Source organism: Eleginops maclovinus, chromosome 14 (genome assembly GCF_036324505.1).
Source record: "Eleginops maclovinus isolate JMC-PN-2008 ecotype Puerto Natales chromosome 14, JC_Emac_rtc_rv5, whole genome shotgun sequence".
NCBI lineage: Eukaryota > Metazoa > Chordata > Actinopteri > Perciformes > Eleginopidae > Eleginops > Eleginops maclovinus.
The window spans coordinates 9,823,634-9,841,625 of NC_086362.1; the positions used below are offsets into that span (position 1 = coordinate 9,823,634).

At 42.3% G+C, this 17,992-nt stretch overlaps 1 protein-coding gene across 1 annotated transcript; it reads left to right on the forward strand.

Moving 5' to 3' along the window:
* The first annotated feature begins 140 nt into the window (after nucleotides 1-140).
* On the forward strand, nucleotides 141-13,323 carry dok1b (docking protein 1b). The gene is made up of 5 exons (XM_063900981.1): nucleotides 141-489; nucleotides 9,188-9,511; nucleotides 9,979-10,069; nucleotides 10,378-10,550; nucleotides 11,128-13,323. Exons 1-5 carry the CDS (start codon nucleotides 433-435, stop codon nucleotides 12,451-12,453), a joined length of 1,971 nt encoding a protein of 656 aa, XP_063757051.1. The 5' UTR covers nucleotides 141-432; the 3' UTR covers nucleotides 12,454-13,323.
* Nucleotides 13,324-17,992: the final 4,669 nt, after the last annotated feature.

The window sequence follows — 17,992 nt, forward strand, 5'->3', positions numbered from 1 at the left end:
ATGACCCGGAGAACGTTGCCAGAATACATCTACAGCTATTCTTTAATTAGACTTTTATTCTGAACGTCATAACCGGAAGCTATACGTTATCTATGCAGCGTAGCTTTGCAATGGTTCCAGCCCATGGTCCAGCCCAGCAGGAGGAGTGAGAGGCGACAGATAGGCGACCCACCGACAACATTTGGACACTATTTAACTTTTGTCGGACCACCCAGACACTGTTTGGGCTTTTTTTTAAATTTCCAACATGACACCTTTAACTGTGCGCGAGTGGTACAATACATGCGTTATAACGGCCGGGGAGCGGAAGTGAAAGAAGGAGGGAAGTTGTGAAGGGGAAAAGAAACCTCCTAAAAGTGATTTTCGTCCAGTCAAGTTCAACTTGAATCTCGTCTTTTTAGTGGAAGGGTGGCCCTGGAGAGTTTGGGGGGCATGGACACCCACGTTAAGGAGGGACAACTTCATGTGCATTATCAAAAATTTGGCAAGGTAAGTCCAATTAGAAAAAAAACTGTTACTCTGCTAAACCAAAATGAGGACATATAACTGTAGTCAGTGACCTCATTGTACATAAAGGATGCCATACAACAAAAACTACGCAGCAAGTAATATGAATGTAATACACCGTTATTATATGAAGAAATACACTTTTTATAATCTCTTAAGAGATCTTAATCTCTTATCTTCTCATGTATGGATGTTATAGAAAAAGCCTGCAAACGAAAGGAAACAGCAATTGTGCACTTTAAGGACACCTGAATAATGATTATGTAATGAACTGATTCTCTATAGGAACATTATATGAATCATAGAGGTACCATGTGTTTATGAGGAAAATAAACCCTGCAAATCATCATAGCAGAAGTACTGTAGTTTCTGTGTATGTGTTCAGGGAGTTTGCAGTGTTTAACACTTGAGCATTTCTTATTCGGAAAACCTACATGGGCATTTTACGTCACAAATAAATAGAGCACATATTGGTGCAATTACAGTCATTTTGCCCAGCTTCCTCAAACTCACTGGAGATCCAGAGAAAGCTACAGCAAGGTTCCCTGATCTGGTCTTGTTTTGATGTGGTGGTCTGGAGTAAACCTGCTGAGCATCTGTGTGTGCATGTGAGTGTGTTAATGAACTGGAATGCACTGTAGTAACATTTAGTAGATGTGAAGATGCACGGAGCAACAGTAGGCTAAAGCGAAGTAAATGAGGTCAGAGAGATAGAAGAGATAGGTTTGAGAGCTGGTGACACGTCAACTTATTAAATTAGCTAATACAGCTTTTAAACTACTTGTTTTTCTTTTACAAAGGGCATTCAAACAGTACAGTCATGTGTCCAGAGAAACAACATAGGCATAAATGATATAGAGATTCTGGCACATGTTCAATTTCCAAATTAATTTTCCATTATCATAAAATAAAAAGACCAAAACAGTGATTAAAAAAAATCAAGGGATGAAATGTGAAATGTGTACAATAACTTGCGTAATACAAATATATATGTTATAAATTAATACAAATAAAACACATTTAATTTTGATCCAGTCAAAAAATATAGAAAATAATTGGGGAGTATTTAATCAGGAATACATCTGTTTTAAATTAAATGTTATAATCTACATGCATTTGAAATAAAAAGTAATGCAGTATGAATTACCACAATAAACACATAAATTGCTGCACAAAATTTGAGCCGGAAAGACAAGACAAGGCAATAGAGAGAAACAGACATATTTCCACTTGGTTTTCAGAGCTGTTCTTCACACCATAACAAACCCTTCAGTAACACCTCTGACTCTATGTAGTCACTCACTTTCAGATCACTTAGCAGCACTGGACCAGGAGATAACACCTGTGGGTGTGTCTGTGTGTTTGTCTCGTTCCACGGCCTCCGTGAAACCTTGCCTTTGGTGCGCAGCTAGATAAGAACTCATTTGCTCTTGAGATTTGTAAGAGGGTCTTTGTTTCTCCAACTCTCTCTCTCTGTGGTCATATGACATCGATCAACAAAACCTTCTGGCCCTGTTTCATGCCCTGAACCCACCAATCCACAATACATATTCACACTCCCAAAACATACTTTCAATGCCTTCTATAAACTGTAGAAAATACAATAGAAAACTAACAAACCAACTCTCAATATTTTCATAAATACACGTTATCTTTTCAGAGTAAAACAGAAGTGGATATAAAAGCAGCTGAGTACAAAGAATAGTAGAGGAAGCTGGCAGATCTGAAAGTGTTGAAACTAGTTTTAGGTTAACTTTTGAATTATGCAATCTATAGAGCTGTCAGTGGACACACACCCACACACACACACTCATATAGGCTCGTTCCCACATGCTTGGTCGGAAAATGTGACTTAAAAGTGCAGCAGAAAAGTCTGACCTAGGTTTCTGTTCTAGAGTTTATAAAGCAGGCAGAGAGGATGTAAACCATTAAAAGAATCTAGCTTTCATAAATTTGTAATTTTAGTATCTGCTATTTATCTCCAATCCAGAGGAAATCAATAGAATTGATTTGAAATATAACCAATGATATATGAAATTTTACTTGTGTACTTGAACCTTTGTTCCCCTTTAAGTCTTAGTACTTTTATTTGTTTTCAAATGTGTGGTTGAGTATTTGTGGCTTTTATCTTGTGTGTCGTGCCTTGTGGTGTTGTTTTTATCGCTGCAGCTTAACAAGTTGCCTGTCTTGGCCAAATGAAGATCTTTCACATTTTAATCTGATTACTCAGACTATTTCAATTTTTGTTTAGCTCTGCACATCCAGCTGAAGTGGCTTGACCCCAAGTTTGGGAATCAATAGATTATGATATTCCTATTTATAGGTTCAAGCTATACACCTTGTGTATGTGGATCTATTCTCTATCCCACATCAGTCGAAACTCCTTTTAAACACTTGATTTTGCTCACAATTTATATGATATTCCCATGCACACATATGGTTTTTCATTTGTTGCTCATGCTGTGAGCCAATTTGTTTAAATCTGTATTGTTAAGCACCAAAATGATCTAACGTTGCCCCTTTAATTGTCCTTGTATTGATCCCATGCACACCTGTGTAATCATGTGTTAATTAGCAATATGCTACACCTGTCAACTAGATTATCAAGTGCTCAACGCCACAGATTTGAACACAATCGTAAACAGTATTGGAAAGAAACACGCCTTAATTATTTTATTTCATCAAGTAAAACAAAACAGTTTGCTGCTTATTTACATTCAGTATATTTTATGGTATTTAGTCAAAATTAAACATTGATGTCTCTGACTTTTTGGCCCGCGCACAACAACAGTTATGCATTCTGCTATAAGTCATTACTATAATCGGAATACTAACATTGTCATTGTACTAAATGACTTTTTTATTTACACTTCACGGTTTAAGTACTAATCCAGCAAGAAGTTAAGTCTTGCATTTCCATGAAGTTGTGATGCCATAAACATGGATGAGACATTTATGTGTAATGACAGCATCATCAGATTTTTGTCAGTCAAACTTGTGAAAGTCCCCTCCAGAGAAGTAAGATAAATTATATTAGGTAGAACTCCTCAAGATGAATAAACTCAACTTAAAATACTTCTCGACTGCTCTCGAACACCACAGCATCACACTAAGAAACAATTAGATCTGTGTTTGCCGCACACTGCATTACAAAGGTATTCATAACATCCAAAGCATGCCAACGATTTGTGGTGACTTCTAGTTGAACTGTGTCAATGTGGTTACACTAAAATAGGTTTGTGAAAGAGTCCTAAACTTTTTATTGTGCTGCCTAAACTGACAGCAGAGCACCTTGATTGTGCATGGTTGAATATCAAGGTAGAGTTGTTTGCCACAAACATGATGATTGGATTTGTAGTTGTGTTGCACCCTGGAGCGACCAAAGCTTTTAGTTTCACGATGATTTTCACAGCTGTTTGCCAAGGAAGTCCTCCTAAAGACTGCAGATGAGGGGAAATGAGACAGACAGATTCATCCAGGAGCAGGCAGACACTTGAACAGACGGGGTGTGTCAGGTTGAAGCAGAAATAAACACCCTGAGGCCAGACTTATACGACTGTCAAAAGTAATAACTGCCTAATGGATTAATGGGATTTGTCTGATATTTTTTTCTCTCAACGTTAAATCATATTTCTCTGAAAAGAAACGCCCATTCTTTTGTAGTATGAATAACCAGCTTGACGTAGGAAAAGTGTGTAATTCTCCATATATACTCCACAGTGGGTGTATTTTCAGGAACAGCGGTATGATTTTGTGAAGCTAAAAGGAAAGAAGTGATTAAGCAGAAACAATGATTAATTATTACTCAGTGCATGTAATCGTTTTTGTAGTATTCCTTCCTCAGTCACATTTGAATTTAGGTTCTGTCTCTATTGCTCGTCAAAATGAATCCACGTAACTTTGCATATTACTTTCTTCACATTAGCACTCATCTCCACCTATTTATTGGAGATTTGTTCAGACAAAATTGTAGCTGTGCCCTGAATTAATAAGACTTATAGTACAGTTGAAAAAAAAATCAATCCTATCATGCCGCATGATGAACGGATAATGTACCATTTAACATTTTAATCACCAGTCAATCTGCTCGTCATTTCCTGTTTTTAAAGTCAAAGTTTTGGGCTTATTATTCCAAAATGTAAGCTGAATTTATCAGACTGGTTCTGATTTTTCAATAAACGTACAACAATTATCAGCATATAAAATTATCCTGTTCTGCACAAATTTAATTGGCAGTTTTTGCCCGGTTTGATCATGCTAGCGTTAGCCGTTTCTGTGACGCTATGACTATGACATCAAAAATGCGTACTCATGTTAGATTAAGTTAGATTACCATAAAATCATAATCGGACATTAGGTAAATGCTGTACAGTTTGTCAAAAAGTTTGATAAAGTGTCTTGACCCTTGATCACATTTCTTTGTGCTGCTGTAAGCATGCTGTCACTTGTCTGACCTACTTCTGGACTTCATTATCTCTCTAGAAATATTTGCCTGTCCCAGAAATAGCATTTATGTGGTGCGGACCAGGATACTGGCATGTGCACATAAAAATAAAAGTTTCTTTATGGTTTCAGGCAACCAGACCCCCACATTCTGATACAAAATAAATACACATTGAAATACAAAAATAAATATTACATATACATTTTTATTTGTATCAGTTAAATTAACAAGAAATACGATAAATACAAAATTGTAGATTAATGTATGCATTAAAAAACAATTAAACCTTATTTTACTCAAAAAAAATGAATATTTGACTGACTCGCCATGTTAATTCACTGTCCACTAAAACTGTTTGTCCTCAGTGTCAGTGATAATAATTACAGATACACAATAACTACAATCTTAAATCATAACTACTTTACTCCACTAAACTCAGTCCTGACATGTGAGAGATTTAATTTGTAGACATAGCAGAGGAATGTGGTCAGAGCAGCGGTCTGCCTTTCTCTTGACACACACTTCTTGTCACTCACACGCACACATTACACACAGACACACAGGACGCATGCAGGCAGCTCTCCCCTGTTTCACTTCTCCCTCCCCTGCACATTACAGAGAGCGGACGCGCTTGGATACACAAACGAATATACTGTACTTTTACTCTCTCAGAAACACACACACACTTACACTCTGCTCCTGTGTGTGTCATTGAGGTATGTCTGTGGCCAGTGGGAACACGGTCCAGTGGTTTCACTAAACAGCATGACAGATAGAGAGCCTCCTGTCTGAGCAGGGACAGTTGTGGATAAATTGTTCCGCCCCGGCAGACAGGGCCTCGGTGTGCATACACACACACACACACACACACACACACACACACACACACACACACACACACACACACACACACACACACACACACACACACACACACACACACACACACACACACTGGAATACTATCCTTATTTTTTAAAGTACAATTTTGGACTACTGGAGAAAAAATGCCCCTTGAACTTCACTAGCAGTGAACTCTAAAGGCCTGCATCAAAAACTGCAATAAAATAGTATAAATTACAATTATTTTCCACTTCCCTGAGTTAACTGTTTTATTGCTTATCATGATTGCCAAAAATTGATTAATTTTCTGAGTTTCAACTCTTTGTATGCTGTTTTGCTGCAGGAAACTAGGGAAATACCATGTATTTTCACCATAGGTTAAACTGAAAATGGCTGAATCTACAATTTTGAAACCAGGACTCTAGATTGAATGTCTGATGTAATAGAATGCGTAAGTTTACAATAAAATTACCGTCGGATTAGAAGATGTGGTTTAAACGGGCAGATTTGATCCCCTTTTGGCTACTAAGTTTATGAAAGACTAGTTATAGGAGCTGAAGTGAACAAAACCGCACCCCCTTACCAAAATGCATGCCATTTACACATTTAAAGAGTTTTTACTTTTTTGAGGTACACAGTGAAAGTGTTGCCTTTCATAGGAATGTCAATTTTGAAACACGATTACTAACACAGCAGCTGATATGACAGAGAACGCTATGTCTTTTTTGGGCTCTGAGAGAAACACATCACACACACACACACACACACACGCACACGCACACACACCCACCCACACACACACACTGAGACAGTTCTGTTCTTGTGAGCAGGCAGGACGTCAGTGAGGAAGTATCTCTGTCAGGATCTTTTTTTGCATAATTTCCACTCGGTGTATTAGCGGCTGATAACAGTTTCCTTATATGGAGCGGCTGTTTCACATGCACACACACACACACACACACACACACACACACACACACACACACACACACACACACACACACACACACACACACACACACACACACACACACACACACACACACACCTCGAAGTTAATCTTTCACACCATATTTGTGTATACAACTGCACAATTACATGTTTGTGTACAGCAACAGATGGTCGAGAATGCCCCAAGGGTACAAAAATAAACAAAGATGCACATATTAACATACACACACACACACACACACACACACACACACACACACACACACACACACACACACACACACACACCTGGATGCAGAAGAAGGAAGTGAAGAGAATCCTGGGTAATGACAGTCCCACACACTTCCTGTCCTTTTTGGCAGTTATTTTATCGGCTCATCGTGTTTGCTTACACATGTGTTCACTTGTGAAACGGTGTGTGTGTCTGAGTAAAACATGAAGCTGGCTTTTATGTGTATTCTTCAGCTGAGGCCCATCTTGATCGCGCTCGTTGTTGAATTGCAACCAGAGTTAAATATAGTTGATTGTGCAGCATGAGTCAAGCAAATTATATCATTCTAAATCAAGGTCTGACGCATACGCCTAATCTAACGCTGTGAATCGTAACAACCAAGCTGACATGTTTTAAGATGTCACAGTAAATATGTTTATCTACGTAATAACTTATTTTGTGTGTCTGTTACTTGCTACTTTATACTTCTGCTACTTATAGTCACTAGTTACTGTTCAAATTAGATTAGATTTTACATACAGAAAGTACTGGACCTATATCTACATATAAAGACATCTTCAAATGTCTTGTATAGTTTGTAAAAAAGTCCCTAAAATGTTTAGTTTAAGATAAATGACAAAGAAAAGAAGGGAATACTCTTATTTAAAAGGCTGGAATCAGAAAGTATTGACAATAATGGTTGAAAAATGATGTAAAGTTAGATATTTGTTTACACATATTTTCTGTGAGGCTTCAGTTGTCTTTATCTTGGTATACTTTTGCTTTAGTTAAATGTTTTTATTGGTGGTTCTATTTTTGCCCTTTTGGTTTCAGTGAACATTTATTTCTATAATTGTCTTTAATAGCAGTTCTCCTGCTTATTGACCTGAGGTCTCCCATTCTAGTTAACAGGATTTTCCCCGCAGGTCAAAGGGTTTGCTGGCCTTCCTGTCACATGCTCCGGTCTCTGACTGTCAGGCAGCTTCCGACAATGAGGAAATGTCAGGGGAAAACACACACACACACACACCCACACACACACACACACACACACACACACACACACACACACACACACACACACACACGCACACACACACACACACACACACACACACACACAGACACACACACACAGAAGGACAGAAAAATAAATCATCTAATTCAGAAATCACAGTTTCAGTTCAAGCCTGTCGCTGCCACTCGTCCACCAGCCGACCCACCGGACATCCATCCCTTAATTATTCAGAGCTCAGTCAAAACAAAGCAGTCTATTTGACGGAATTTTCATATTTTTGTAGTAATTATACCGTTTCTGACAAACAGAAATATTGTTTTCTGGCATTACTGATTTTACAGGGAAAATCTGTATTTTGGTATGAGGGACGCCACTTCTGTTGTAGTATTTGCAGTGTGTCATCCCCTCCATTGTTAGCACTGGACATCTGGAGTCCTGCACACTTGCTGTGTGTCTTGTTCTTCAGCATTGTGTGTCATGTCCCTTTCTGCCCCTGGGAGAGGAAGAGGTCATTGTTAGCTGCTGCTTCCTCGCCGCTGTCCTCAGGGAGAGAGGCACCTGTCACAGAGTTTGGACCCGGTTTATTTTGAACCTCTTCCCTATAATTTCTCACAGAGCCATTTTGCGTGCATATCTAGCCTTCGTCCCAGCAGGGTAAAAAAAATTATCCTGAATCTTGGGAAAATTTTGCCCTTTGTTCAAGATTTTTTACTTTGGTTGTCAGTTCTATTTGTGATGAGCTTAAGTTTTACTCACTTCACCAGAGCAGTAATTCTGTTACTGAAACTATGACGTGACTGCAACAGATTTATCAGCACACCTCCTAATTTAGGCTTCAGTTATCGAGTAGAAGAAACACAATGATGTGAAAATATTATTTTGACTCACATCGTCTCCGGTCCTCAAACAGTATAATAGTTTTCCTTTTCATCTGTTTTTTCATTATTGTCTAACGAACTCTGCATTTTGCTTTCCCCTGTTGCTTTCTGAATACACCACATGCAAATCGGTCTTCCTTCCCTAGACTGATATGAACAGGACAGTGTGGGACACAAAAAAAACCACCAAGGCCTTTTCCACTTTTCCATCTGCTCCATATTTGAATGGGTTCTTCCTCCGCCCATGCTACATCACTCCGCTCAGTTTAATAGTAAAAATAGTTATAATCAATAATCAGTGGAGCTTTAATGTTCTCCACTTTCCCTCTCATCAGAAATGGAAGAAGAACTGGTTCGTCCTGTACCCGGCCAGCCAGAACGGCATCGCCCGCCTCGAGTTCTACGACTCACCCTCGGGCGGCGGGGGTGGGAGCGGAGGAGGCTCGGGAAGCGGGTCCACGGAGAAAACCAGGAAGCTCGACAAGAAGATCATCCGCCTGTCCGAGTGCATCTCCATCCTGCCGGCGTTGACGGAGAGCTGTCCCAAAGAAAACATGTCGGCCTTCTGCGTGGAGACCAACGACAAGACGCACGTGTTTGCTGCCGAGAGAAACACCGCCAAGGACTGGATGGACACCATGTGTGACATCGCCTTTAAGGTATTTACTTCTTTTGAGTGTGCCCAAAAATATTTCAAAGAAGAAAAACAATTTCCCTTCGTTTGGTGGGAAAAGCTGAGGAATCGCAGTTTGAAAGTTTCCATTCAACTGGCAGCTTCTTGTTTGTGTGTCTTCCAAAATTTCCCACATGCCCCTGGGGTGTCTAAACAGGCTACAGCCTCCATTGTGTGAAATCACACACACGCATACACACATGATCATTAGACACATTTGCAGAGAGGAAGCCAGAGGAAGTTTTCAGGAGGACGACCTTATCCGCCTGCCTCTCTGCCTCACACTCACTCTTCTGTTTTCATTTTCTCTCATGCTTTGCCTTTCCTTCAGTGATTGTACAGGAAATATTTCTAGGTTTACCCTCCTTTGTTCACCTCAAAGTACAAAAAGAAACATGTTAATTAATATATTATGGAAGTCCTGATTGTGTGTGTGTGTGTGTGTGTGTGCAGGGCGGCAGCAGCAGCGCGGCCGTCGATGCTAATGGAGGAGGCGTGGATCTGCAGATGGCAGAAAACCTCATCTACTACTCCAGAGAGGAGGGTAAGGACATTACATTACAATTTTCACACTTGTAGTTTAAAAAACCTATGATTCCTAAACTAAATTCACCAAAATGAAGTATTACAATATGCTTAATTTGAAATTCTCAACATAAAACTTCCAAAACTAAAAAACAATTGTCAACATATAGTTTTAATGATTTGAAAGTTGTTTTTAAATACATAATTGTCTGAAAATCCACTGTCAGTAATAATAAGTAACATCATTTGAACATATAAGCTCTTAAGCAAATGTTGCATCACAGAATTAAAGTACCAGAGCAAAAACACCTCTCCTTTGATCCTCAGTGACTGAGTTCTGGGTGAGCATTCAGCGCACCGAGGCGTCGGAGCGCTGCGGGCTGACGGGCAGCTACTGGCTGAAGGCCGAGAACGACATCTTGATCTTAAAGGAGCCGAAGACCAAGAAGAACATTCTGGTGTGGCCCTACAAGCTGCTGCGTAGATACGGCCGAGATCGGGTGGGTAAAAATATAATACTGAACCGATTGCTGGTAAATAGGAAGTGCAGAGGATGCTTTGAGCAGCAGTGTGTTGTCAGGGCTTTACCGTCACAGAGGATATTTAAAGCTTTACAGTGGCTGTTTTTGTGTATATGCTTCAGATATAGGGTATCAAATGACTGATGACCTTTAAAGGTTGTCTAAAAAAGTTATTCATGCATTTGCCGAGACTGAAACTTTGTTGTTATGTACACAGCAGAATAAATAGATACCTACAGTAATCACTGTGTTCTTTTGTGACCAAACGGTGTGGAATAAATCAGGGGAGGTTTAAAGCATAATTTCTCAGTGAGTGAAAGCACTGAGGTAATACAATTGATATGCTGAGAAAAGTGGAAATTCAGTGGGAAAAGGAAGCAGGCGTTCTCTGAGCGCCAGGAAAATGATAAATGAGTGATGACTGGAAAAGAGAGCTGCGACTTGTGTGAGTGGCTCCATTACTCCAGCTGGCTTTTACTCAGACCCCTCAGTGTATATTTATTTTGTCACGCTCACTTTCACACTAAAACATTTTCCCTTTACGTTCTCTTTCCAGGTGATGTTTTCCTTTGAGGCAGGCCGGCGCTGCGACTCGGGCCCCGGTAACTTCACCTTTGACACCAAGCATGGGAACGAGATCTTCACGCTGGTGGACCAGGCCATCCAGTCGCAGAAGGTCCTGGCCGAGGAGCGCCACCTCAGCGGCCCCCTCAACTTTGACCCCGACTGCCCGTCGTCCCTGCAGCACATACGCAACGCCGCCCCCAGCAGCCTGACAGGAAGCGGGGACAGCAGCAGCTGCAGCAGCCGGGAGGCGGACGGAGACTCAGGCGGCAGCAAACCGGGCTCTGCTGACGGTGTGCTCGGGAAGAGAGAGGGTGGAGATGGAGGAGGAGGAGGAGGAGGAGGAGGAGGAGGAGGAAGGGGGCAAGGAACAGGACTAAAAGGGAGGAGTTTACCAGAACCTCCAGCCATAATGGGCGTTATGGGAAGTGGGGGGGTCGCTGCGAAGTCTCCTAGAGGACAGTCGGCAGCAAAAGGTGTCGATGAACACGCAGCTCTGTACTCTGAGCCGGCAGATTCAGTCCGCCTGCCTCTGCATGGTGGCGACTGCCTCTACTCCGACCCCGTGGACAGCATCAAAGCTCAGAGCCAAAGCAACACCCACCCTGTGGCCCCCGCCCGCATCCGACCAGCAGGAGATGACGCTTCGGGAGTTCAAGGGGATCATCACCTCGGAGGCAGGAAGCTGCCGGACCTGTACTCGCACGTGTACGACCGGATCAGCCTGGATCTGAACCAGAAGACGGGCGCGCTGAGTCTGAACGGGGCCGCAGGGGGAGGCAAAGGGGGGAACAGTAACAGGAGACCCCCAGGAGGTCAAGCAGAAGGAGCTTTAACGGCTCTTGCTGTGCGTCTGGAGCACATCTACGATGAGCCCGAAGGCCGCGCCTCCTCCAGTAAACAAGGGATGACTATTTATGATGAGGCCCGCTTGGAGCCCCACAGGTGGAAGGACGAGGCGGCACATTTAGGGCTGGAGGGGACTTACAGCACCTCTTTGGACAGAAAGCCAAAAGACTCCCAAAGACACTCGCCCCCGCAGCTGGTCCCGAGCCGCGGAGCGCCTCAGCCTCCCGCACCGCGATGGCCTAAACCCGTCACTGCCCCGAAGCCGGGAAGGATGAAGAAGGAGCCGGTGCCGCTGCCCCCTGGGAAACAAGGAGGCAATAACGTAAACAACAACAACAATCTATGGAGGGGAGGGGACACGGGGAAGGATCTGTACAGCAAAATTTCAAAGAAGAAACCTCCGTCTGCTGACTCGTGGGACTCGCTGAGGTCACCTGACATCATCTACGACAACATGGGAGACATCTGACTCGAGGACGGACCAATGACCCGCTCATCCTTATGAGGAAAGAGAACACTTGTGGCCTTTTTTCCTGCAGCTTTTGTAAGCATTTCTTCAAACTGGCATAATCATGTCGATTTATTGGAAAGAGATCCAAGCACAGCTATAAGATCCCGGCTGCATGGAGTGGAACTGTGGAAGGGCCACCCTGTGTGTGTGTGTGTGTGCGTGTGTGTGTTTGAGAAAGAGAGAGTGGATGTTTGCATGGTCAAACCCATAACTGGAGTACCGAACCACAGTGTGGTTGGAAGCTGCCACTTTTCTATAACACACATCGCACACACACACCGTCTGGATGTGCCAGAAGGATCTGGGCCTGCAGACTTCAGTTTAACAAGCTGAGAGAGCGACTTGGCTCTTTTTTATAAAATGTCCACCGTGCTTATGAAGTAACTAGGAAACATGTTTTTGCACTGCTTGGGTCCGGAGTATCTTTGAGGCCTTAACAAAAGGAGCTGAGCTTTTTCTGTTTGTGTTTTCTGGACTGATTCATCCCAATAAACGGAGAGATTTCCAACATTCAGCCGAGGACACTAATACATAACGCTGCATTTCAGGATGCGCTAAAACATTGTTGCTATACTGTTTTGAAGGAAGTGAGACATTTAAACATAAGCGGGTCATAAAGAGATCCTGTGGGTTCCATGGTTGTCATGTGGCCATGCAGTTAGAGGTTACTTCCTGCACAACGTGATATAATTGAAACCTTCTTGTCTCTGTGAACAGAACAACTAAATATGTAGCTAACAATCCCCAGCAATGTGTGAGTGCGTTTGTGTCAGAAACAGCTGTGCTGTCTGTAAATATAACTATTAATAAAAATGGCTCCAAAACATTCATATTTCTCCTTAGTGTATCTGTAAACTAGCCATGTGTCCCCTCAGGAGCCGGTCAGACAGATCTTTTGAACGTGTTTTTCTGTATTGAAGCGGGACAGTTGCACAGTGTGACCTCAGCTCCCTCCCTCTGCCCCGCTCTGTTTTTGTTGCTCCGCTGCGTTTCAAACCACTTAATCAGACCGTTAAAAGTGGAGCCTCGAAAAAAAAAAAAAGGAGCAAAGACTTTCTCTCTTTCTTCCTTCCTTTTCTCCGTCGCTCTGCATTAATTCTGTTGTTGGGTTGCTCTGGTGACAGTTAATGGTGGCTGGTTTGTGTCGGACACGCCGTGCATTTCAACTGCAGAGAGATAGCGGAGGAGGGCAGGAATACAAGATGGAAAAAAGGGAAGATGGAAGGAAAGCAGGGGATGTTTATCCTGAGCTGAGGATGACTAAGGAAGCAGAAAGAAAGACTTGAAGGCAGAGATGAAAAGATGCTGACCTGATGAATGCTGGCTGGATGAATCTGCGTCTGCTTGTCTTGCACAACACGTACAGACCGTCATCCCTTTTTATCCCCTTTCTTTATTTACCTACCTGCTGCTGGAAGACTTTCCTGTCCACAAAGTCCTCCAAAAGTATCTTGATAGTCTATATCCCGCCCCCCCCCCCCCCCCCCCCCCCCCCCGCCGCCCCCCTTTCTTTCAGACAAGATGGGGCAAGAAAAACAGAAAGGACGACAAACGTCTGTCTTACTCATTAAACCCTGCGTGAACTCCTTGGACAAAGAGCACACACACACACACACACACACACACACACACACACACACACACACACACACAGCTCACTGAGCAGGCTCCTGTTTTCATGCTGTCAACATTTGCTTCTTTAATATGGCTCAACACTTCCTCATTGGAATATCCAAAACGCACACTTTTACAGCCGGGAAGGGGAGACTTCACCCAACTTTATGGTCATAAAGTGAAACAAGTGTTCAAGAGAGTGGAATATTTGTTTTGTTATAGCTGTTATGTGCTTTATCTCAAATTACATCAGTGGTTCAGCTCTCAGAGAGGAGCATTCAACCATTTCATAAGTCAGTTTGGTTTTACTTTATCGGAGCACATGCAAGTTTGCAAACAGTACAATAAAATGCAGTGCTGGATAATGCCCGGTCAGCAAAAAAACAAACACTAGTCACAGTAACATAACATTAAATAAAATGACGATCACGTAGGATAAGATGGCATGACATGACAAAAATGAAAATATAGCACTATAAGCTTATGCAACAGTATTTCAATTGCACAGATAATTAGGTACTTTGTAGCTTGAGTCCCCCTTTAAAGACTATAATTTGATTCAGTCTTTCAAACTGAAGTGGTTAAGATCTTGTTCCTGTGCTTTTTCACCTCCTCTCCTTCCTTCCTTCCTTCCTTTCACATTTCTCCTCTCTCTGCTCTGACCTTTCACACATCTGCAGAACAGCTCGACGGCCTTCTGATGGTGGTGAGTGTGTGACAGCTACAAACAGCCTTCTGCTGCCCACTTGGTTCAGTCTACGGAGCGTCGGGTACCATGTGTGTATTCCTGTGTGATTGTGCGCTCAACGTTTGTCGCCTCATCTTGAAAGCACGTCTCACTTCATGGTTTCACATCTACTTCTGTGACTTTTCTCACTTTTTTATAGAGATGTCAAGATGCTTCGCTGCAGACATGACACACAACGGTATTACTATTGTGAATTACCCGATGGGTGGTAAATAAGCAGCCGCTTTCATGCAGCAACACATATTGACCGACACAGCTATATGTGTCCCGACAGTTTTATCTGCAGGTTTGTGGTCTCCACATGTCTGCATGCAGATGTTAGGCGCACACACACACTTCTGCTTTCATCACGTCTCACACCGTCTTCCGGTCGCCTGCTTACCCTTGTGTGGTCTTTGCGTCACTCGGTCCACATTTCTTATACATGCATTACGTTCCGTCTGAGACCACTTTTCCATTTCCTGAATTTCTTTTAGCTCAGGGCCAAAGAAACAAGCCACTCAACGCTCAAATATGCTTTATAACAACGATAACGATTGAATCTAAACCCAATGTTATTTAACGTACTGATAGGTCTAAGATTCCTCATCACGTCTCAATGATGTCACCATATAGACATCAGCCTCTATTGCGTTAAAAGATTAGTCTGTTAATGCAACAATTTAAATTAGGATTAATGTTAGTTGCCACACATTTAGAGAAATACAGTAAATATTAAAAACTGACGTAGTTCTTTAAATGTCAAGACTTTCAATGCAGACCACGTGTGATGTTTCTAAACAATTTCACAGCTGTCAGCTGCACTTCTGAGTATAATACACCCTGAAACTAAAGCTGCATTTCCTCATTCTGTTTTTAAGGCCACCGTACGTGTAAAAATATAAACAACAGTTATTTTTCTTGCGCACGCTGAGGAGGATTCGTGCGTCTCCCATCAAACGTACCTGAAACAGCCCAGTTTCCTTTCCGCTCGGCAGACCACCAGCTTTTTATTTTTAGCTGCGTGTGGGCAAACCCTTCTCAGTCATGCGTGTCTGAAAGAGAGTTTCATTCACTCTGTTCTCGGCGCTATCTGAAGGAAGTGATCGTCATTCAGTAGCAGCGTCGCCTCTAAATTGAAGGGATGCTTACGCAAAACGAAGGGGGTTTGAATTATGTGCACACCATGATCTGTAGGGAAACATTTGCTTAGATACCATACTTGGTGCATATTTACACCTTTTTTAAACCAGATTTGGCTCCTTTTTTGGAGTGGTTAATCTGATAATCAGATCTCCAGTCTTTTGTAGACTTTCTGTTGGAGTGCAGAACTTTCAGATATCTGACACAGTTCAGCTCCTGTGCCTCCTCACTTCACCTCCTCGCTTCCTCCTCGAGAAGCACTTCCTCTTTCTGTTCTCACTCTGGTCGCCTATTCTCTGCCTGTTCCCTGTGTGTGAATTGTGACTCTTTTGTGTTCCTGCTGAGAGTCCTGTGCTGGCGCGGTGAGGACAATCACAGGAAAGAGACAGTGGATTAGTTTGGGAGACACAGAGAGTTCTTTTTCTCGTTCTGCAGATTGCAGCAAAGGAGGAAATGTTACATTATGAATAAAGCAGGAAGTCACAGCAATCATATTATCCTGACTTAGATATAATGCTGTGAAAAATGCTGTTGCACTTTCTGTAGAAAAAATAATCATCCTATCCAAAGACAGTTTATTAATCCACACAGCGTTAAAATACAGATCTGAGAGAAGTGTAATAAATGTGTCGGACATACAAGATCCTAAAATAACTAGTGAACAAACAACAGCTCAATTCAAAGAAACACACAACATGAAAGCTGAACAGGAACAACAATGAGTCAACAATATGAGTTAAGGCTGTGTGGCGGAGGTGTAAAAACAACAACGAACAAAGAACTTCCTTAGAATGGCGAGAAAAAAAAGACCCGAAGACCTGAAAAATGTCCCAAACAACAAGACACATGAATCTGCAAACAGATGGGGAAACTTTTGTTTGACATTTAACGAGTCGTCCTTTGGCTTCGGCCTTTTGACCTTTCTGCGGACAGAGCGGCTCTATTGGAACACATTTACAAAAGTGACACACTCGACTTCTCTGAGCTTGTGGTGATTAATAAGAAATATCTGAATATGGACGGAGACGCAGAGAAAAAGTGTGCAAAATGTCAGTGGGCAGTTTTGGAGGTCCGGTCAAATTCTCCCTGGAGACAAAAGGCTCGTTGTGGATGTAAGGAAGTCCTGTGACATCACAACATCAGGAAGTCATTCGCCGCTGGTGAGTCGCAAGTGTTATAAGGTTCAACAAGGGGGTGGAATGGTGGGGGCTCATTAAGTGTGTAACCAAGCGCCATGACGAGGAATAAATTAATAGGTGACGTAGGAAGTGTCTGACTCACCAATCAGTGCGTGGATTTAATGTTTGACTGCACCCACAATGGGAAATGTTCAAACCTTATGGTGTCAGATCTAAAGAACATGCTCCCTCCATCCACCCCCCTCACGCTGCCTTTCAACCCCCAGAGAGGGAGCTCGCTGTGGGGGTGACGGCGAGCAGAGAGGCCCCTCTGTCTGCTGCTTTATTCTCTGTCTCATTAAAACAGTGAAGCTGTGTTCAGGCCGGGGCTTAAGGGCAAAATGGAAATGGAATGTGCATATGTGTTTGTCTATAAGTCCGTCTGTGCTATAGCTGCTGAATTAGGCATCATGTTGTGTGTTAGTGGGTGATGAAACATGGATATTTTGTTGTTCTGACTCCTCCAGGTTTCCATTGTCCTACAGTTTCCCCCCTCTTTTTTCATCTTTTCTCCCACCTTTTTTCATTGTTTTGAAGTGTTGCTTGCCTCAGCAATGTAAAGACTTTCCTTTCTCACACACTCCTGCACGGAGGCTTGTTAAATTCAGATGTAGCTCTTCTTGGGGGGATTAAATACAGATGAATTGAAGTATCAAAAGCAGTGTGTGTGTTCTAGGTGTATTTACAGACAAATGAGTGTGTGTGTTTCCCTCCTTTAAAGTCCTTAAAGCCTTTATGAGCTGCCTGATGACTCACCGACGTTACAAAGGGGACCGATTAGAAAGATGTGCTGACTAAGCGTTACCGTAGCTCACTGGAAAGCCCTCTGAAGTGG